The following is a 24,278-nucleotide window of genomic DNA, read 5'->3' on the forward strand; positions in this document are numbered from 1 at the left end:
GTGATGCTAGATTTATTATATTTATTACATTTAATTGATTGAATAAATATGATTGTTTTTCTATGCATACCAAATGAGCTGGCTAAAAAAACAAAAAACATCTACTTAACATGGCATTTATCATAAACTATGATCTTCTTATCCCAGCAAACTAAGAATATTACATAAACTACTCTAACTATGACTTTTACATAAATAATTAATAATAAACTTCTACCATAATCAGTTTAAAATGTTTTTAATGTAATCGAAGAAATCGCTTTAAATTTAAATTGTTTTTGAAGGTTGATAGACAAAAATTTAGCAATATTGTTGGGAAACAAGCATTACATACTTACGTACTTCTATTTTTTTGAGCAAGAGTCAAAGTGAAACTAATTATCAAGGAGATTCAGTCTTGTCTACTTAGGTTGGCAGACCATTCTAAATTGTAAACAAATTTACTCGCTTTACTTAGATGGAATGTACTATAGATATAGAAGATATATACACGATACTTGGCTGTTACATAGATATTGAAAATATATAGAAGATTCATAGAAGAAAATAAATGTTATATAGATATAGAAGTGATAAAGAAGATACTCTTCTGAAATAAAGATGTAAATGATAAGAAGTAGATATAAGAAAGATATTCTTCCTTCCCTTTTTTCTTGTGTTCACTGCAAAAGCTCTTTAAATTTAAGGATAATAATTTGTTTATGTTTTTTTTGGCACGTCAATTGATGAAAACTTTGAACTATTTTCTGCCACACAAAAAGAAATTGTAAGATAATGGTAAGTTATTAATTTAAATTAATTTAGACTTAATGTAGTTAAACTAGCTGACTTAGTATTCTGGTTTTTAACTATATATGATTACCCTTTACCCCAAGTCAAAATCCTCATGATTTTTTGTCAATTTTTTGTATCTTTTAATAATTATTAAACCATTTTTAGCCATTTTCAGAAAAGACTTTGAGATTTTTCTACAATTTGTCAAATTAAAACCAAAACAAACTAATTAACTTGCTAAAAGCTGACTAAGTAAACAAATTCATTTTTGCATATTCACTTTTATATAAAAAAAACCTTTGGAAAATTACAATATTTTTTTAAAGATGTCTAAATTTGCTGCTCGGAAGACTGATTAAAAAACGAAAATGGCTCAAATATCGCTGTTAAGTACAAAAATTGCATTTGGCTTATAAATTGTTCGAAAATATGCACACTAAACTAACTAGATCTAACTAAAGATGTATCTTAAAGTTAGCTACTTTGATTTTTTCTTTTCTTTATATTTTGTAAGATTCGTTGGGATATTTGTAGGATCGTATATTGCATATGATCTTTACATTACAAATAAAGTAAGCTTACCTCTTGCGTGGTAGTTAAATATATAGAGATAAGCACAAGATTGTTGTTGTATTTAGTCTATAATTGTGACTTCCGGTATACCTATATATAATTTGAGATTTGAAAGTTGTATAATTTTCTTGCTCATGTGTTATCTAAACCTTTGACAATTATTTAACAATCAGGCTAGGTACATTTTACTATTTAGCATAATTCCATAACAAAACAAAAAGAAAAAAAAACCTAAAACCATTAAACAGAAACTAATCTAAAAATCTAACAATCAGACAAATTCCATTTTTAAAGCAAAGCAAAGACACAAACCGCAGCAGCAGCAGCAACAGCGACGACAGCAACAGCAACTAACAGTAATGGCAACAACAATGCTAACTGAACTTCACTCTCGTTTTCAGCAACAACAACTACAACGACAATAACAACAACAACAACAACAAAAAACCATAAAATAATTGCGAGTCGTTGGCGTTAGAGTCGACGACTCGGCTTCTGCTTTCAGCTATTGGGGCAACTTCTTGGGGCTTCGCTTGATTGTTGCTGTTGCTGACCGCTTCGTAAGCGTTTGACTTTCGGTTTCGGTTTTGGTTTCGTGTGTTGTCTCTGAGTCTTGTGTCTTGCCACTCGGGCGTTGTCTTGTATATAAAAGCGGCTTCCTTCTTGGTTCTAGTTATCAGTTGAATCCAGCTCAACGTATCGCACACACGCGTCTCTAATACAAAACAAATTCAAAACTCCGAAAACCCTTTATAACAATGGCTTTCTTCAAAGTGAGTGACAAGAGAGATTGAGAGAGAGAGAGAGACATATCCTAGTTCAAAATTTTTGTACTCGTGTCTTTACTTGAATTGTGTTTAATTAGAATTGTTTTTTTGTTTGTTTTTTTTTTTTGGTTTTGTTTGTTCTGTGATTAGTCCCTGATCTGCTTGGCTGTCTTGAGTGTGGCCTCAGCCGGTGTCCTGCACGGTGGTCCAGCTCTATATGCATCTGCACCAGCTCTCTATGCTGGTCATGGACATCATGACGAAGGATTGGACTATCATGTAAGTGTGTGTGTGTGTGTGTGAGAAGCCAAAGAGCCAAAGGCCAAAGTGTTATGATAGCAATTATTCCTTGGCTAATGTGAACACATTTGCCTATGCCTATGTGGTCCAGGGTCATAGTTGCTTTTGACATTTGCAGATATTTTCTCACAGCTGTCGGCAATGGCGTTGGCGTTGGCGTTGGCTATGGCGATGGCGTGTGGCATGCACATTGAAAATACTAATTCTTCTTGGTCGTTGTTGTTTTTTTTTCTTACAGGCTTACCCCAAGTATCACTACAATTATGGTGTAGCTGATTCCCATACCGGTGATGTCAAGTCGCAGCATGAGGTGCGCGATGGTGATGTTGTGAAGGGCTCCTACTCTCTGGTTGAGCCCGATGGTTCGGTCCGTACTGTGGAATACACCGCCGATGATCACAATGGTTTCAATGCCGTTGTCCACAAATCGGCCCCAACTGTTCATCATGCCGCTCCAGCTGTTGTTGCCCATGCTGCTCCATTGATCTCTCATGCTGCTCCCTTGGTTGCGCATGGTGGTCCATCTATTGCCCATCATGTGGCTGCTGCTCCAGCTATCCCATATGCTGGCCATTTGGCGCATGCTGCTGCTGTTCCCGCTTACGGTTATGCCACCCACAATGCTCATGCGCATGTGGCCCATTACTAAAGCGTTCACAGAAGCGAGCGAGAGAGAGAGAGAGAGTGCCAAACAAAGCCTCCTCCTTCTTAACGCTATTATCACAATCAACACCACACCACCACCACTACCACTACCAACAACCACCCCCTCTCGTCCACTCTTTTATATAATTTATTAAGCACGTTGACGACCTCACAAAATGGAAATTCAATTGTAATAATTTTTTTTTTTTTTTGTGTTTAAACGGATGATCCGATCCTCTGATGAAGAAACCTGCTCGTATACTCAAGTCATCAAGTTCCAGTCACCTTGTACATACAACAGAAAAGAAAGAAAACTAAAAAAAAAGAAAAGCCTACGAAAAGATAGTAAGGACATTAGAGCAGAGCATCTTTGGAAGTATCATCATTAGTCGCTCTGTCTCTTTGTCTCTCACTCTTACTCTTACTCCAATGATCACCCATTGCTGCTGTCTCTGTCTCAGCTTTCGCATAATTCTCTCGATTTATTCATATGTTTTTTTTTTTCTCAAATCATTTAAAGTTCTTTTTCTTCTTTGTACATAACATTTACAAATGACGAATGCCCATCATGCCACGCCCACGAACATACACACTCACACATGTAAAAACCATATCGAAGAAGAGGATAATGAAAAGAAAAATGAAAAACAAAAAAACCACAAAAAAAAAACAAAAAAAAAAAATAAATAAATGAAATATGTAATATAATAATTGTATGTAATTTCTGTCTTAACTTAAGTTCAAACTGCTGACAAAAAAATGCTATAAATACAAAATGTAGTAAAATTTTCAAAAAGCAAAATGTTTATCATCTGAAATACTAGAAAAGTACCTACTTACTATATACATATATAGTAACATGATGTCGAATCAGCTTCAAAAATTTTCTTAATGAAACTTCTTTAAAAGGATCCTTAAAAGATTGCCTAATGGCGGTTCGAAGGATGATTGAGTGGAGTTGACTCTCTAAAGTATGCAATTGGTCGAAAAACAATTGCTTCTTGAAAACTCATTTAAAAACTTATTCTCCTATGGTTAAAAGTTCTTAAAACAATGTAGACAACAAAAAACCTTGGGATATTCAAAAAATTGATTCGATATCTTCCAAATGCATTATCCAACTGTTAATTGCATACTCTAAGGGGCAAATTTTTGCCATTTGATTTCCCTAGACCATGTCATGCTGATATTTGCGTAATTTATTTATTATTCACATATCACAACTACTAATTGTATATGAGAATAAATGTTATGCAAATTATTGGCTAACCCGTAGAGTGAAAATATCATCATGACAATTATGAGGTTAGCCAATCAAGAAATATAATTTGTGGGCGGTCTTATGGTCTATGCTGAAAGGTGAAGGTGAAACTATAGATAACCAACTAACTATTCAGTTATTATTAGTCGGCATTACTCACTCACTCACTTACTCGCATGCATATGAATTTCATAAGTGTACCCAGTTCTAATAGTGATTTACACATCTGCATTTGCAATCAGCCATTGATTGTGACCAGCACGTACACTTAAAGTAAGTTTACTATTGGCCAATTTAGCCAACTTCTTTTGCTGGTTTGCCTTGAACTTTCGAAATAGTAAGTAATTGATGAAATGATTAGATTTGTAATCATGATTCTATAGAAGAGTTATCAGGTAACTTGTAACTACAGGATACAGGTTTAATATACATAAAAGTGGCTAAAATCCTGTAAAGTCTTGGCTAAAATCTTGTAATTATTCTTAATCTTATTCTTGTTAGGGAATAAAAATGTCCGCACAGTAAAAATAAGAACACACGACAAAATAATATATAGAAGTCAAAAAGTTTTATTCAGAGCAAGAACGAGGGAAAAAAAGGCATTGAGAGGTTAGAGGTGGAACATACATACTTAGCTAGAGATGGATAATCATAGAGTTATTAATCGATAAAATGTAATATTTAAACTTTCAACAAATGTTATAAGCATATTTCCATAATTTCAACAATTCTATTGGCTATTATCTGTCATTTATTTGCCGAGCAGTGAGTAAAAGAGAAAGTATTGTAAAAAATATGTAATTTTTACCTTCTTCTGTTGATTTGTATGAAATTTTGAAGTTGTTGATGTATCATTAACTTTTTGTTCCCTTTTGTTTTGTTCGACTTGGAATGTTGATAATATATTTTCTATATCTAACAATAAGATCAAGTGAAATTTGCTTTTGTAAGAGTATCACCAAGTTGACATACCAAAGACTACGAAACTTGTTTTGAAATGGTTAACATAATTTTAGACATGAAGCGTTGCCAATGCTCTAAGTCAGGCCACGAAATGACACTTAGATGGCGTTAGATGTTTATTAGAAATGGTTGAATACTTTTAGGAGCTTGGCAATTGAATTTAGCTGGCCAACGGCAGTTCGATTCTTAAGTCTTTCGTTTACTTCAAATTGAAAGTTAATTTTTGTGGGAAAATACGACACATCGCTGATATAATTTTATTTTCAATTCCAAAATGTGATTTGGGAAATGTGAAATACAAAATAGTCAAAATATTTCATTTTTGTTGAAACAAAACAAAAATTACAAACAATCAATAGGAATGTGGTAGATAAAAACCTGTATTAAATTAAAGTAGCTGCTACAGCAGTCACAATTGAAAAGAAAATTTTTCCCATGAACTCCATTAAACAAGTATAATAAGAACTTAAGATAATTAAATACCTTGTTTTCCTCAAATTTATTAGATTAACTATATTTAAAATTGGAAAAACAAAATGATCCATCAAATTTTGGTAACATCATTGCTTTGAAAACATTTATTTGCTGGATATACAATAATTTGTAGTTCATTTTATTTAATAAATAATTTTAAATAGTTTTTTTTTTATTGATGGAAATTTTAAAGCTTTTTAAACACACATTTATTTATTTATTTATATATATATATTTTATTTTAAATATTATTATTTATATTTCGCTTGATGGACCTTAAAGGTTTGATATACAGTAGAATCCGGTTAAACCGACGCTCAAGGGACCGACGTCGTTATATCCGGAAGACGTACTAACCGGAGGCCCTTTCATATAAGTTTGTACTGGCACCAATCACTCATCGAACTTTAGTCGTTATAACCGAACGGACGTTATAGCCGGATTCTACTGTACATTAAAAAAAAAGTACAGTACAAAGATTTGATATAAGTTAGATCCAATAGAGCAGAAAAGTGTTGTGCAAGTTCTCTTACATTTTTAAAATTCAAAAAATGAGTATTGAAACGATTGACTAAAGAAATCCCCCTTTATTATTTGAAAAGTATAAAATCTATATATGAGTCTTTTTCTTGTTTATTAAATCTATAACTTATACAAGAAATTAAATAAATAAATGGTGGCAAGGCCAAATGGTAAAAGGCGGCTCAGTAACATTGTTAACTTTATTTGCATAGAGACAAACCACATCCACTTCCCATTCATCATCCAATAAGATATCAACTTACGCATTTTTCTGTTTGCTCCTCCTGATGGAAAAACCACATAAGATACATGCTTAGCCCTAGTATACAAATAACTAACTTGTAGAAATTCGGGTAGCTACCAACCTCCCACACCCACACACACACACACACACACACCTTTCCTCCCCCCTCTTTTTGTTCATAATTCATAAGTTGAAAACGTTTTAACATTGCCAATGCTTTTGTGGTTTGCTTCCGCATGCAACAAATCTTGGCATTTCCGTCACTTTTTATGTGTGAGCCGACACAATAACAACAACAACAACAAACATAGCAAAATATTGATCTCTTAATGGGCTCATCGTGAACTTATTTAGACAAATGTGTAGTAACTGTTGGCAAAAAACAAAAACAAAAATAGTCAGAAGTGGAATTTATCAAAGACAAAAGATCAACAAAATCAACGAAGCGTTTAAATATACGTAAGCACATTTTCCCCTCCAAAAACCAAAACTAAGAAGCAAAGACAAAACTTCCATACGTGCACTTCATTAATTTAGGCAAAGCCTAACTAGTCTCAAGACACCTTTCGGACAGGTTGAGGGCGCCGCTTTGGGGCGTACATATTCCACTAACAGTTAAGGTCATCAAAACTAAACTCATTCTCATCAACCAAACTAACTCCCGCCGGAAGGAAGTTCCGCTGGTTAACTAGATCTACATACATACAGAATGCTTGGCCACCCAAAAATCAAAATAAAAAAAATCCTATTATTAACTACTTATGTATGTACTTACAAAGTTGCAAAAAGTGTGGGGAAAAAAAAACTGCAAGTTAACCAACTTCAATGTCATCTTGTGCTTCAGTGCTCCAATAACCTTTTCGCCATCACAATTCAATTGCAATTGGCAAGCATCTTCTTCTTAATCGATAAATGACAGTTACTAACGATATAGAAGTGTATCTTTTTTCTATAGTTTAGTGGTTTTGCTTACAACTAGTTGACATTCAAGCCTGGCCTGCAAATGTTGTCCACTGGCTCAAATGAGTAAATTGTCACCAACACGTGCTCCCAGCTACTGTTCTGTCTGTATAGTATGCCTACAGTCACCGCCTTATGTCTTTGTACAGTAGGTTTAGAATTTGTTAGACTTTATTAAACATCTTACTCTTCTACACATTCATATTCTTGAATAATCCATAAGGTTTTGATGTTTCAAAATTTACCCTCTTCGTTCCAGGATTCTATCTTACATATTGCGTTTAACTTTTTAGCAATACTTTTAAAATACTTCACTGAAAATAAGGCAATAATTTTTGGGTGACCATCTGGGGAGAAGACCATTTTGAAAGATTTCTTAAATTCAAAATTATTTTCTTACTTATACTTCTTCGTTAGACTTGTTTTTGCTCTGTGAATTTGCCAATTATGTCATAATGAAAACACTTTCACTTTCAAAAGTCCTACTTTTCCTTGTCATGTCCAGTAAGTGGGGGACAGATGCTTAACATATAGGTACTTATTATTAGATACCTATGCCTTTTCTTATGTCTCTCTTTCTCTCTTTATCTCTCTTTGTTCTTTTGTAACTATTCGAAAATAATTTCGCATGAGTGTTTATAAATTCGCGCTTATTTCATCATTAAGATGCAACCAAGATGATATGCATCTCTGTTAATGTTGATACAATTTATAGATAATAAAATGACTTGACTATACTTAGACAATACTTAGATTGAGGGGGAAGTTGTCGGAGATCTTTGTTGCCAATTGAGCACAGTGTTTCTAAAGCTGACAAATCATTTTATGTCGTTGAAAGGGGACAAAGTTATTTGTTAAACAAGCTGCTCCTTTCATGATCAGAATGATCTCAGAATCTAAAGAAATGTAGAGAGACACATTGAGAGATTCCATAGATTAATTATCATAAATATACAAATTATAAATTTTAAACCAATTATGGCAAATATTTCAATAGAAGCGCATACAATCTCAAGATTTAAAGGTTTAAGAACTCAAGTGGAAATGTTTTGGTTGAATTTTATAAACTTTCCTAAAGTCAAACATATAAATTTCTAAAACATTGTTTCACAAATTATGTAACTAACTCTAAAAATGATTTATTTGGATGGATTTTCTAGTTGTTTCTAGTTATTTCGATGAAAGCATCACCTTTTATGAACTTCATTTTTGAACCACTGTGTTATGGGCAAATGTCAACGTTTGTCTGCGTAATTGAAAAATGCCATTAATTAATAACTAATGCTCAACCGACTGACTAGAGTAACAGACATAATTACAAGCTAAGCTAAATAGACACAGCTTCAGCGTACATAAATAATTTTATTTGAGACTAGAGTTGGTTAGAGTGGAGGGGGCAATCTTCGTGGTATAATCGGCATGGCCAGAAGATGGAATGCTGTTGCCGTCTCTCCACCTGTCAGTCTCAATTATATAAGAAATGTTAACTAGATTATTTGAACGTTAATTTTGATGCATAGACCAAAAAAAAAAAACAAAGCTAAGAAAGAGAAAATTGACTAAAAAGGTGCGAAGAATTCGCTGGAAAATTTATAAGACTACTTTATTTTTTTTTTCTTCATCTTCTTCTTCTTCTTGTTCGTGGTTGTGGACTGGAAGCCATTCATTTGCATTTTATTACAGCGAACGCATTTGCCACGGGTCATTTTCAAGAGATGGCGAGTGAGTTACAAGCTCCCTCTTGTTAACAATGGTCAGTCAATTGGCTTAAAAAGAGATGCGGCAGCCGGCAAGGCACTCAACCATGGCCAACTAAGCGACAACAATGACAACGAAGAAAAAGGCAACAAATCCGCCCACTCCCCCTAAACAACTCGCCGACCCACACTTTCCTCCCCCCCCTCCTCTCTCCTACTCTGCACTCTTTTTCTGTTTTTTTTTTTTTAGTATATCGTTAGTGGTTGACTTGCAACATTCACACCTTGGCTTAGTCGTCATCGTCGTCGTCGCAGGTCGCATGTTGCAAGCAATGTCGAAGTGCGGGCCCCATTGTCAAATTAGTCAGTGTAAACAAGACTCAAATTAGGTGACCAATGCAGAAAAAGAAAAAAAAAACAGCACCAAAGAAGAAGATGAAAGAAAAATGTAAACCAAGTCAAAGTCAACCATTATCAACAGCTCGGACCAAGCTTATGACTAGAGACTCTTCATGGGCGTGATGGCAAATGTTTCGGGGCTGAGCTGGAATTGCATTGAAGTGTATATCACATCATTGTATGCGAAATGGCTCTGCAAATGAGGGCCATTCAATGAAGGAGAAGGAGAAGCAGAGGCACTTATCTGAGGGCCTTAATCATCAGTGATTGCAAAGGAATAGGATAGGAATAGCAAACCAAGCAAAAAAAAAACCATTACTTCCTTAAAGTAAGTCAAGTAGTTCGTCTAGAAATTCCAAGAACACCAACTTGGTACCCCTTCTTTCAATCCTAAGTAAGTCACTTGAATAAATAAACAAACTAGTAAGGTTAATTAGATCGAGAACTTTATGGTGTATTACATAATTTCTTAGTCAAGGGTTTGTGTTTTTTTTCCATTCCCTGGCATAAATTGCTGGCAAAATCTTCTAAAGTCATTTTTTTCCCCGCACTGCATTTAATTTACAATTTGCAAAGTTCAGACCTTAAACGAAACGAAACGAAACGAAACGAGATGAGACAACAAAAAAGAATCAAATAAAAACCACAAAAACTGTCACTATTTGAATCATAATCTATAGCTTTTGCTTATCCTTGAACCATCGAGCGAGATAGAGAGAGACGAGAACGTGCCAATTGTGGTTTTAGTTGAATCGGACAAAAAGCTAACAAACTTATTAGAAATATTGACAAACCGCAAAAGTCACAACCCCCCCCCCCCACAAAAAAAAAAAGAAACAGAAGAAAAACACAACCAACTAGAAAACAAAGTGAAGAAAAACCTAAACAGTTCAACTAACAATTTGTATCACTTTTGTTTTCATTTGTGTCTCGGGCATAATAATAATAATAATAATAATAATATACGTTAGTTTAAGGCCCGGGTCAAGCAATTTTCACATAATTAAACAAAAGACAAGACCACAACGCCAAAAACGCAAAAAAAAAAGCAAACCTAGTTTGGGGCGTACTAAAGACTCTTATTAAACGAGGAGAGCTTAAGAAATATGTATGTATGCAGTTAATATTCCCTTTCGCCTCTTCATTTTTTTTAAGAGCAAAACCAAAACAACCTTCGACTACAATTGTTTAAACATTGTTTTTTTTTGGTGGTTGTTCGAATTTGGTGTGCGGTTTTTTAAACTAAATACTAGATTAAGTCAATTTGCATGTTTTGATAACTTTATATGGTAGCTGCTGGGAAAACTGAACTCGACTACGACGATTGTCGGCATTTTTCCGAAGGTTTTCCTAAACCCCCCACCCATCCACACCCATTGCAGGCATCAGTTTCATGGCACATGTGCGTGGCTTTGCATTGTCTTTTATTGTTCTAACAAATGTTGGCAATTAACCAAAAAAAATATAATTTAACAAAATATGCAAATATACGAAACGTGCACGCAAGATACAAGAAAAAACCAGAAAAAAAAGTAAAAGAACTGCTCATATTTAATGTTAAATGTAGCGTGTGCACTTAAAATTTTATGTGGGAGAATCTACAAATAGTTCTAAATGATAAATTCCTCAACATTTTATTTACATATGTGAGAAATGAAAAGTATTTTTGAACCATTTTACACTAAGAAATTATTTAGTATTCATAACTAATCTTCAAAGAATCATATGTAAACCAGGAAACAGAAAATTTACTTCGAGGCATAATATAATAATTTCTAATATGAATCATTGAATCATAATTTATATTATATATACTTGAATTATAATTCTTTAATTAGTGACTGAACTAGCAGCAAAAACTAAACCAACTAACTGAACTTGATTTAATTTACTAAAGTCATATGATTGAATCATTTGTTCTTTCTAGCATAGAGAGATAATGACTTTTGCTTTCGATTTCGTTTTGCGATTTGTCGAGCCTAGAATTGTGGTATATATGTATATGAAGAAGTTGAACTTTGATTGCCGAGCTTGACCTTCAGTTTAGTTTAGTTCGGTTCAGTTCAGTTTAGAGGCAAAGGCAATGGCAAACAACTAAGAGAATTAATGGAGGTCCAGTTGCTGGTTGGCAAGTTGGCAATTGTCATTCAAGTAGATCACTGAGAATTTCGCATGTGCCAAATAACTAGGGCTTTTGTATTGTAAGTTGACCCGAATATTCGTTTACTTACTTAGTCAGTTGGTTAGTTGCTTGCTTTGCTGGTTACTTTGTGATTTTTATTCAAGATTTGTTATTGTCAGTAATTTTTGTTTTTTTTTTTACTTTTAGAATTAAGTTGTTAAAGGCAAATTACTTGTTATGGCCAAAAAACTATTTGTTATATTGTCTTTTGCATTGGATTAGCTAAGGGGATTTAGTCAATCATTTTTTTAGAGCAGGGCAAAAGGAAATTAATGATTAATTTCGCATAATTCTCAACACAAAAACAAAACAAAAAAAAAAAAAAAGTGATTGTAGATAGATGACTTCATAACAAGATTTCAGTCGCAGACAATAGACGAAAGAAGGGGCGGGAAAATAGATTGGTACACATTTTGTGAAAATGTGTCACCAATTTGCACTGCTGCCTGAAAACTGAATTGTGGCAACATCCCCATCCACCAGCCACCATCGCCATGGACGCATGCTGTAATATCATTTACATTGTCATAGACTCTGTCTGGGTTTAAGTCTAAGTCGGAATCACCATAGTGGGAGCAGCAGCAGCAGCAGCGGCAGTGGCAGTGGCAGCAACATCGCCATCGCCACAGTTGACTGACTGAGAAATCAAAAGTCTTTGGCATTGTTGTTGCTGTTTCTCTGCCGCCGACAACGCCGACGCTGACTTTCGCACATTTTCGCGCTTATTTAATGGCAACTTGCCTCAAGAATAGCCACAGTATTCCGGACAACTTGGCGGTGTTTGCATCTCAGATCTCTGGTGCCGTTGAATTACTTGAAGTAAATTTTCTTTTCGTTTTTAATTTTTATTTTTTTTTTTGTTTTGTGTATTTTTTTACTTAACTTATTGTGCATGTGTGTGCGTGTGCGTGTGAAATTTTCTTATATTTCTAGATCAAGTTTTAAATAACCTATATATCTATATAATCAACTATATATATTAAAATATATATATATATATATAACAATATGGCCAAATTCATGTGCTTTGTGATCCTTTCGTTGGCTTTGTTTGCCACTGTGACCCAGGCGAAACCAGGATATGCTGTTGATTATTATGTGAGTGCAAGCGTAACAAAATAAGGATACAAAACTGAACTGAAAAATAATAATGAGAAAGGTAACTTTTTGACTCTTACTAATTCATGCATTTAAATCTTGACAGGATCATCCAAAATATGCCTTTAATTATGGTGTAGCCGATCATACAACAGGTGATGTGAAATCACAGCATGAAACACGGGATGGCGATGTTGTCAAAGGTAATTCTATCTACCGATCCTTTGCAGACATATAGATTTTGTATAAGTTTTCGATTTCGAATTCGATTTTTAGGTCAATACTCATTGGTTGAGCCTGATGGCTCCATACGCACAGTGGACTATACAGCTGATCCGATTAATGGTTTCAATGCCGTTGTCACCAAATCAGGGCCAACTGTACATGCCCAGGCTGTGGTGGCCAAGCCAATTGTGGCCCATAAGCCAGTATTGGCCCACTATGAGCCACATCATTTGGTTAAGCATGTCCAGCAAGTGGCACCAGCTCCATTGGTAGTTGCCTCACCAGCTCCTTATGGTAAGTCCCCTTATGCATATAATTTGGATTGGGTTTCAGTTGTTTTTCAGTTATTTAGTTTGTCTGATAGATGAGCACTCTTTCAATTTAGTTAGAATTTCATGTGCACTTTGCACTTATCGAGTAGAGCACTCTAGCCCTTTGTTTCTTTCCTTCTGTTTTTGGGTATGCTCGCCCCATTTATATACAATGATTCTGGTGCTCCTCCTTTTATAGGCATGAATACTTATCGCATGTTAAAACTGTTCAGGCGTCATGCAAACTATTTTAACAATCAATATCGCAAATTGCGACCAGACGAAGACGTTCACGCTGTGGATGCTGCGACTGTGGCTGAGGCCGAGGCAGAGGGAGAGCATGATTACTATGCAACCTACTACTGAGTGCTCTTCGCTTAATGCTAATTGAATTGAACACAAAACAAAAAAAACAAAATAGTTTACCATATTTTCATTGTAATCATCATTTTCATATAGCTTGGGCTGCAGCAGTTTGTTTGGTTGGTTAATAAATTCGCAATTAGTTTCATATATATGTATATATATTTTTTTTGTAGCATTGTCGAGATCAGTGATGCAGCTAATATGATTCATTAGGTAGCAATATCAGCAGCAGTTGAAGGAGGAGGGAGAAGTTAATGTGTAACAACTAACTTGACATGGTTGACTAATCTAATGGCACGCCCACAAACTGGCAATTATGTCATGTTGAATTGAGTTTACTTCACTTCTCTGTGAAGTCGATCAAAAGATTAGCTTTGTTCCATAAGATTTCGCTTGGCACATTTGCACCTTGCAGTTTCTCATCGAAGAAGCGGCAGCAAAACCACAACAGATCCGTCTGTTTTTACCCATATCATTCCCGTTTTTTTTTTTTTTGCTGTCTACTTGTTTCTTTTGCTCAATGTCGCAATTTGCATGGGAATCTTTTGGCTGTATGTGAACAAAATTATCATAATTGTGGGTGCTGGTGCAATTTTAATTAAGAATTATCAACAAAACGCATAAAAATTGCCCAATGACATTTGCATAAAACAAAAGACTTAGGCAACGAACTAACAGAGGGAGAGAGAAAAAGAGAGAGAGAGAGAGAGTAAGTGAGTGATAGGGTTTAAGAGGAGAAGGCGGTGGCCGGAAATTTACATAGATGAAAGAGAATTTCAACAACAGCAGCAGCAACAACAACAACAACAACAACAACACCTGTGACCAATTGGATTTTATTTTGGTAACAAATTCGTGACACCAAATTTGTTTGCACAAAGAAATTGGCAAAGAAAATTGTTTTGTCAGCATTGAAATTTTTTGTTTAGTCTGTGTCCCTCCCACCCCTTGAGCCCTCTAAACAATAGGCAGCTGTTTGTTTGCTGTGTTATACATTTTATTTTGCTTAGTTTCGTTGGGTTTCATTTTGGCTGAATTTTTTCCTCATTTTTTTTTGGTTTTTTTGTCGGTCATGTTAAAGTTAAGATAAACAATTTTTCAATTCAAGTCTCGAAACACTATGCCCCATCTGTGGCCGCAGCTGCCCCCATACACTACGATTACGATGATGGCTACTATAATCAAGGACAACATTACGAATATGTACCACAATACGATGCCGGACACTATGGCCACTATGCGAGTCCCTATGCGACTCACTATTAAAGTGTGGTCCCATGACATCAGATAAGATGAATTTTACTTACAGAAATTGTTTAACCATAAGCGAATTTAGTTGTTAACTCAATGTGGATCTATATATATATACAAAAATATATAAATATGTAAATGTGTGTAGTTGCTGAATTTGAATCTTTTGGATATCTATATATGTACAAGTAATTATTATTTTATATTATTTTTTTTGTATTATTTGGAATGCTGCTAATTTTTTTTTAATACTAATTTTAAGTTAACGAATACCTTTTTTTGTATAATAAAAATTGAAACGAAAAAATAATAATATTACACACACAAACAAAATGAAAAATTACAAGAGTTTTTCTTATTTTAATCTAAAAAAGAAAAGTAAAAGTTAAAATTTTAACTAAGATGTTTAAAATGCAGAATTTCTAGATAAAATTGGCTAAAAATATGATTATAAAAAGTAATTTGTCACTCAAATTTAGATCTTGAACTTGCTATAGCCTAGAATCCATTAAATTCAGTAATTTGAATTGCTAATGATGTAAATATTTCTTATTACCAACTATTATTACTTATGAGTTTTGTCTCTGGTGTAAATTAATTTCTTTTTAGACATTTGAATACTGAGAACTGATATTTCTATTAGTTCCGATGGCAATTAGATCATTTAAAATCAAGTCGGCTCATTTAACCACATCTGAAGCTTAGTAAAATTGCAATCAACTTTTGTTGTAGGTTTCGCTGCAATGCCTCAAAAAGGCAAGATGTTAAATGCATCTGCTAGATGCACACTCCTACCATAAATTGCACACAATATATATGTATAGACAAACATTTTGTCTTTAATTGATGTGTCTCATGGCCAATTGACTGCTATGGAAAGCTCTAATTTGCTATTCATTTCATAGCGGTTTTTGATCTGGAGACAGAAAATATGGCCAACAGGCCAAACAGGCAATGCTTTTTGCATTTCCTTTATCGTTGTTTTAGTTGGTTTATTTTCTTGCTTTATTTTTTCACAAGATTTTTTTCAACTTTTCACGGTCTGCAAACAGTTTCAACAACTGTTTATATAAGTTGTTGTTTGTTTTGCTTTACATTTTCTGCTTTGTTTCGTTTGACCCATTTGTGTGGCTTAATTGGCTGCCAAAAATAGACATTTCTTCCGGTAACGTTTTTTGAGTTTTAAACCAAAATGTCTGGGAATTTAATCCAAAAGCTCTAAAGCGTTTTTTTTGCAATGATTTCTAAGCTTTGTGTGAGTTAAAAAATAAATTATACTTTGTGGGGAATCTTTGCTAAATGTAGTCTATCTTTAGGTTTAATTTAAGCTTATCTCAGCCTGTAAGTATATGTGGATATAAGCTTTGGGAAAAATACGTTAAAAGCATTTTTCGTTTAAACTTCTTAGCAACATTTTTTTTTAAATATTTACTTTGTATTTTTTTAAGTGTTTTCTTAATAGAAAACTTTATGAGCAACTATTATTAATCTAAAAAATGAGCAATGTTGCAGCTTTATTTGGGGCTTTCTTTTAGCTAGCAACATAGCCAGCTGGCAACATGTTTCACTGGCAACATATGTATGGGCTTAGCAATATTGTTGCCAAGAGTGTAAAAAATGCTTTTTATGGATTGTGCCCCTACTTGGTGCAGGGAATTTTTAAAGTTGTTGCTGCTTATACCCTACAACCTTAGACAGTACATTTGCTGTGGCGATCAAGGCTTAAAAGAAATTCCCTAAATTATTTACAGAAAAAAGAAATAACTTCAACTCATACTTAAGATAAGTAAATTAAATATTAAAAGATTTTTTTTTTGGCAAATTCTAATGAGCCATATTGTGATGCAGTGTATAATGAAGTCGATGTCAATACATTAATTTATTAATTTCTTTAACTTTTATGTGATTTACCAGTTTATTGATCTGAATTTGAAAATGAAATAAATATTTCAGCTTAACAAGGTACAACAATTTGTAGGCGGGCATGAGACAACAAATGCTGGCGACAATTAAACCTAATTAAATAAACGTTTATGACCTTATTTAGTGGGCCACAAGAGTTGGCTTTAAGTGCGAGTAGGGCTACCAGTATTTGGTGTAACATTCAAATAGGCTTATCAGCATTTAAATGTTTATAGAAAATGTTTATAAGAGTTGTTTTCGAGTAGATTTCAAATGCATATCTTTCGATGATCTAGACAAGTCACACGTTTGTATTAATATTAGCTATTGCATACAACTTGGTATTAAAGTAATCGTTTAAAATTTACAAATAAATTGATTTTGATTTTGATCTTAATAACTGTTAATCGATCAAGTAATTATTAGCAATCAGTCGCACAAAAGTCACATAAAAATGCAATAAAAAAAACGAGAGAGAAAAAATTTATTTAAAACTGTAAAAATGTAATGCGTATTAAATGTTTTTTTTTTTTTTCTTTTTTGGCCAACTTTAATATTCATTCACTCACATTTGCCATTGCCCAATCCTAAGCGGATGTTGATGTCTTTACTAGCCAACTAACTAACTAACCAACCAAACTGACTAACTAACTAACTTGCTAGCCACTTTAACTGGCTTATGGACTAGCGCCACTTGTAGCACAGTAGTAGATGCGTCTTCTTAGTGTCATGAGTTTGGACTCAAGGTTATCGCACATATTATATATTGGCCAAGAACTGGTCTTCCACCTAGCCAAGCCAAGCCAAGCCAAGCCAAGCCGCAATTCTATCTCGTTGAGTTGCTTTGCATAAAACTAAGATTAGATCGGTCAATCAATTGTGGGGGAATACTTAGATATAAAATCTTTATACAGATATATATATATATACATATATATAAATGAATGTACCTATATGATCTTAGTTGAATGAGTTATGAGTTGCATTTGCAACACACACACACACACACACACACACACTTACACCTAAGCCAAGTTAAAGTCGTAGAAACATTGCATCAGAGTCCAGGTCGAGTTGAAACTTGCACAATTCAAACTCATTTGGGCGCATTAAAATTGAATTAAAATTGTTGAAATTTTATGGTTCCAAACGAAAGTGACAATTAAAACTCTTTTTTTTTTATTTTTTTTGTGTAGTATTTTGATTTTTTGTTAACTCTTGACTTGGACTGTCGTCAGTTGGTTGCATTTCCTCAAGAGATCGCTGGCTTGCGCCCAGCCTAAAATAGCCTCAAGACAGAGAGAGGCCCGGGCCGGGCTTTTTAGACGTCAAACCTCAATTATAGCAAACGCCAGCAACAGCAGCGCAGCAGCTCCCATATAATACATATGAGTACATACACTTTATATATATATATTTCTATCTATATAGAGTATATATATATATATATATATATATATATATATGGCGCCGGCACAGGTTGCCAAAGTGGACAATTTAATGTGGCTGTCATGTTAAATGCCAAGCCAATAATTTAAGCCTCATTTTTTGTGGCTCTAAAATGGTTAGCTGGGTGGCAAAGCGATTTATAGAAATACAGAAAACCAAAAACAACAAAGACAACCATATCATGAAAGAAAAATTATAGAAAATTGATATGATTTTGCAAGTCCTCGACATGTGTTGAGGGAATTAGCTTTAGCCACATGTTTAGGGCCACAAAAAAAGCCTTTTTGCTGTCAACTGACAGTGGCAATTGTTTCCTGCATTTCAGTTAACTTGCTAGTGAATTGTTGTGAAATTTCACAGGTCATTGACTATAAGCAGAAAGAAGAATCTAGTGAGATGAGAATTTTAGAATTTCTATAAGAAAGTTTATTGTACTTTCAATTCTAGAGCTTCAGTTGATTATTTGTTGGAATTCTTTTACTAAATCTCCATTAGTTTTCATGAAGTTCTGAGTTTACCAAAAAGTTCTTAACATAGTTATTAAAGTTAACGATTTTTAATTTTCACTACAATTATTTTTCTTTCTATATACATGGTTGACCATAAACAAAAAGGAAAAAATAAAATTTCAGGTCCAAAAGTCTTGTTGATCTATCTAGAGTTAATGGCCAACATTATATTTGATTTGCCATAATTATTTCCGACATTATAGTAAGTATTCAATTAATTATGGTTGGACACGTGGCGGTGATCGCTAAAAAGTTAAGAATTCATCACATTAAACAATCAAAAACCCCCCCCCAAAAAAAAAGTGACTTTGTGCCTCTATTTTTATGCTCACCGCAAATAAATCTAATTTGATGTATTTTTTTTGTTTTTTTTACGCCATCAACAGACAAAGCTTTGAAACTCTCTTGAACTCCAAGTAACTAAATTATTTGCGGTTTGTGCTAAAACTTAACATGAAAACTATTAACAATTACTTTGTGTTTGGTTGTTGTTATTGTTGCTTTTTTTTTTTTGTATGTTGGTTTTCTTTACATTAAAATTAAGCAATTTTCGTACAGAAACAAGAAAAAGAAGTCTTGGTAATTTCATTATTGATGCCTGGCATTGTCTGTTCAAATTTAGCAATAACTTAAAAGGAAGACTATGAACAAAAATTACATATTCAATGCTTAAGATGCAAAAAAAAAAAAACGACGACCCTTTCAAAGTGATTGTCAACAACAAAAACAACTGCAAATGAGCATCACGTTTTTTTTTGCTGACTATTGCGAAAATAAGTTATAAACATTTTTGTGTTAGAGTCATTGACAGTAAATTCAGAACGTTTCAGTGCAGACATATGTAAGTAAGTAAAGGGTGCGACTAGCTAATACTCTCCACACTCGATATCTAGGCTTTATCTACTGTCCGGATTAATCAGAAATCAAATTGCTTAACTAATGAGCTTTTGTTTTTTTTTTCCTTTTTCGTTTTATAGGCACATTATTCTTTGACTGACTCATAAAACAATTGGAGGAAAATTCGAGGCACAGCTCGCCTTGGGCATATCCTACAAGTAGTTAGTGCCAGCAACTAGACTTAAGGTAAGTAGACATTTAAGATACCCTACACCTTGATAATAACTGCATGATTACTTCCCCAATACCTAGACTGACTATTGTACTCTCTACTAGTAGGAGCTGGAGTAGAAAGCATAACTTTTACAAAGCATAAAAACATAAAATTTACTATCTACACTAATGATGTAATTGTTTATACAAAAATGAAAGACACAATTGCAATTAATGGTAGATACTTTCGCCATAGTCCCAAATACAGATATCCCAGTAGCTGAAAATAATCTCAGCTAACCAAGTTAGCCAAGATCACTGAAAGTTGAAATACTTTCCAGCACGCCAAAATTATGATGACTGACAGTTAGAATCTGAAACTATATATCCGGCAGTGATGCCAACTTTTGTCGACCAAAACAAGCTGTTTTTAACGGGAAACTAAAAAAAAAGCCGAAATTAAAAAAAAAAAAATCCAAAAAAAAGCTGATGTTTTTATTCTTGTTATAAATGTTTTATTTTTACAAAATGTGTAGTATTAGATCTAAATCATCACAATCAATTTCCTTGTCGTACGATCCCATAGTGTCAATCATATCTAGATACTTTTCCGGCACTTCATAATTGTGGCAGCATTTGTTTGACAGACGCAAACCGTATCTATAAATATATACATTTCATTATTAACTTTATAATGTAAGTTTTTAATATACATTTACCTGACGCATAAAATTGAGTTAAGCATTTGGTTTTTACGAGATTGACTTGGCTGAAAATTCTTTCCACTTCTGCATTCGACCATGGCAATGAAAGCAATGCCATTGCAAAAGTGGCCAAGTCCCCAATTTTATTATTTCCACCCGAATCCTTGTATGATCGTACTTCAACCCAAAACTTTGTAGTGTCCTCAGTATTGTGCCACTTAATTAGGTGAATGTTTTTGTATTGGTGTTCAATACAGGCAATATTCTGTGAGTCAAAAAGCTCTAGTATTGGAACTATATTTTAGGTTTTTTATTAAAAAAAAAATCCAGAATTCCCGCTGCCCGCTGTTTCGAAATTTTTCCCGCAAATTAGTTATCAAAAAAGCCAGATTTGTCGGGAAAAAAGCTGAATTGGCAACACTGATATCCGGCAAGCCAAGCCGTAAGCAGACAATATATCTAAGGGACACACAAATCTCCTCAATTCACTTTAAACAGTAGAAAACACTCTTCATCAAAGTCCATATTCCTAACTAGAGATTTTAATTCTCCTACCATCCTATCTTTTGAAACTTTTTTAATTTAATTTTTAGAATTAAAAACCTTTGTAATATACTAATCTAAGCTTTAAAGTCGTTTCTTAGGCCTGATGAACTACAAATTTATGTTTCTTTCTAGTTATTTCCCAACTGCCCTAGTTTTAGAGCTTTGCCCCCTAAAGTAGGCAATAAGCGGTCCGAGAATTTGTTTTTTCTAACATATTCTGGAAAGTCATGTCAAATAAACATTGTTCATAGAGAATTTTATGAAGACATAGGAAAACTTGTCATGAATACTTTTTCTACGTATACTGAACACATTTTATGATTCATATCTTTGGGTCTTATATGCCCCAATGTATACCCTATATATGTATGTTCAGACATACATGTCGGTCGGTCGGTGGAGTGTTTCATATGATGCGTCACTCTGTTAGTATCAGCATTGAAAGATCTTTGCTACGAATTCAAACAAAACCAAATAAAGGCGAACATCGTTTGCCTGATTTTTACAGCTGACGAGAGACGGGTTTTCTGTTTGGAGTTTGAGTTTAAGTTTGAGTTTCGGTTTTGGGTTATGGTTATTATTGCAATGGATTTTCGAATTTTCGCAAGGCTTCTGCTTCTGCTGATGCATTTTTGTTTTGTTTTTCTTGTTTTTGTGTGTGATGTTTGAAACTAATTTGTGGTTACAAGCAATTGTTGGCCTGTTTTTTTTTTCGGTTGTTGTTTTTTTTGTTGCACTTTATGCCATATTTTTCCTGTTTTTATGCGGCATCATGCCCTTTTGTTGCTTTATTGATTGTGTGTGTTTGTGTGTGTGTGTGTGTGTGTGTTGTTACTGGATGAACTACTTGCAATTATGGGTTGCAACTGAAGCGCCACAAAAAGTTAATTAAAAAACCATAAAACACACAATCACAAACGAATATTGCAAAATGTTTGCCAAAAGCTTGATCTACATGCATATATGTATAATTATGTCTTGACACGTTTTTCGTGATGTCAACTGAATTTACGACAAAAATTCTCAACAACATTTTGTTGTTGTTGTTGTTGTTATTTTTGACAATCTCTAAAAGCAGACTTCACCTCTTCTGTGTGTGTGTGTGTGTGTGTGTGTTTTTATTTCATTTTTTCTTCTTGGGTTTGTGATGATCATCAACGTAAATAAACTAAACGTACACTTGAGGCAAAACACTTTACATAGAGCAAGCGTGGCAGCTAAACAAAGCGGTTCATTTTGAAGTGTTTGCCATTGATATTACTGCCTACGATATACTCATAGTCTTGGACTACTATCTTGCAACACATAAAAAGTAAGTGGCGCCCTGTTAAAACACAAAAAAAAAAAGGAATTTTGTAGGTATATAACTTTTGCCTTTCGCCCCAAAGTGAATGAACCAAAAAACAAAAAAAACAAAAAACAAAAATAAACAACAGAGGCACAGGCTAACTTTAAATTTCTACAATCATTTTAATACTCTAAAAGTAGAAGAAGAAAAAATTGCAGCGACTACATTATAAGGTGAAGTTGAAATGTGAAATCAAAAAACAAAAAAAGCTTCAAGAATTCTTATATAAGAAATAAAGTCCTTTTGATAAATCAAGCTGTCATTGAAATGCAATAAAAATAAAGGAAAAGAAAGAGCTTTAAAATCCTGGCAAGTTTTTTTTTGATAAGTGAAAATTGAATTAAATTTTAATTAATTTTTAGGAAAAATATGTCACTTGCCATTCAATTAACTTTCATGGGTAGCTCAAAAAAAGGTAATTGTTTAATAACAAAAGAGTGTCTTAAATTAAAGCCAAATTAACATTGATTGGGGATAAATTAAAATGTTTAAAATTCAAGGATTATCAATTTCGTAGAGAATATTCAAATATATTTCCAAAAAACCTCTTAAATAATCTAATCTAATCTGCATTGGATTAGTTTTTCTTTAAAAGCCTTTGGAAATATGTTTTTATTAGTAATTTATATATTTATAGTAATTTATAGTAAAAAATCTTAAAACAAAAAAACCCACAAATTAAATTACTAATGAAATATTTGTATTCATTTATTTTGAAAGCAACAAAAATTGAAATTAAAGTGGAAGAATAATTAAAAAAAGTCACTTTGTGACTTAACTCAGCAAATAATTTATTAAACCCTTAAAGAAAAAAGAAATAATTATAATTTATATATTAAATTAAAATATATACTTATTTAAATATATGCTTTTTGGCATATAACTTCATTTATTTATTTTCATTTTTGCTTGTTATGCAAAAAGGGTATGCAAAACAGATATTTTTGATGAAATATTGTTACTTCAAACAAAATTTGTTGCAATTACTCAAAAATCGAGGCACTTGTGAATTTCAATTTCAATTTGCATAAAGCAAAGTTCAATAACATAAATTGCCAGACTTGAGGCTGAGCTCCAGCTTTAGCTTTGGCTCCAGCTCCAGTTACAATTGCAGTTCCCCTTCATTTGGTTCAAAGCAACTTTCATATATACACAATTGATTTTCCATGAACTTCAATTTGCATGCATCTGGCATTCGAGATATCATTTGAGTTTTCGTTTTTTTTTTTTTTGGCCTTTTCCGCAAACAACATAGAGTCCCCCCTCTCTCTCTTTCTGCCAAAAAAAATACAATTGTCATTGTCATTTGGTAAATCTTTCCTTTTTTTTTTTGGCTTTTCGCTGTCTGGAGATTTATTTTTACTTGCTGCCCATTTGGAGCACATTATGTAAATTTTTGTTTCTGTGAAACGGGTTAGCCAGAGTTTTAATTTTTTTTGTCGGTCTGTTTGCCTTTTATTTTGTTTGTTTCTTTCTTTTTTCGGCTTCTTTTTCTGATACATATCGCATTGCAGTGCTTTTAGTAGATGGCCTGGTCCTAGGTGCATTTTAATTGGTAATTGCAATTGGCCATAAAAGGCCTTGCAGTGACCATGTTTTCATATGGAAGGTAGCGAAAAGGTAGTAAAACTGTTTTTGGGTGAATGGACACGAAACACGTAGCGGCCTTGAAAGGCAACATCTTCCTTATGACCGAAAACTTATATAAGCCATGCAAAACTATGGCTAATGCCGACAAGAAGTGGTGAACTTAACCGG

The 24,278-nt window shown here is 33.5% G+C and overlaps 2 protein-coding genes across 2 annotated transcripts; both read left to right on the top strand.

Moving 5' to 3' along the window:
• The first annotated feature begins 2,031 nt into the window (after positions 1-2,031).
• LOC6645844 (cuticle protein 7) lies at positions 2,032-3,711 on the top strand. Its single transcript, XM_002068569.4, has 3 exons — positions 2,032-2,120; positions 2,265-2,393; positions 2,653-3,711. Exons 1-3 carry the CDS (start codon positions 2,106-2,108, stop codon positions 3,061-3,063), a joined length of 555 nt encoding a protein of 184 aa, XP_002068605.1. The 5' UTR covers positions 2,032-2,105; the 3' UTR covers positions 3,064-3,711.
• An 8,983-nt stretch (positions 3,712-12,694) lies between these two features.
• LOC6645845 (larval cuticle protein A2B) lies at positions 12,695-15,218 on the top strand. The gene is made up of 4 exons (XM_002068570.4): positions 12,695-12,859; positions 12,966-13,062; positions 13,136-13,378; positions 14,870-15,218. The coding sequence occupies exons 1-4, from the start codon at positions 12,770-12,772 to the stop codon at positions 15,025-15,027; spliced, it is 588 nt and encodes a 195-aa protein (XP_002068606.1). The 5' UTR covers positions 12,695-12,769; the 3' UTR covers positions 15,028-15,218.
• Positions 15,219-24,278: the final 9,060 nt, after the last annotated feature.

This window comes from Drosophila willistoni, assembly GCF_018902025.1.
Source record: "Drosophila willistoni isolate 14030-0811.24 chromosome XR unlocalized genomic scaffold, UCI_dwil_1.1 Seg8, whole genome shotgun sequence".
Taxonomy (NCBI): domain Eukaryota; kingdom Metazoa; phylum Arthropoda; class Insecta; order Diptera; family Drosophilidae; genus Drosophila; species Drosophila willistoni.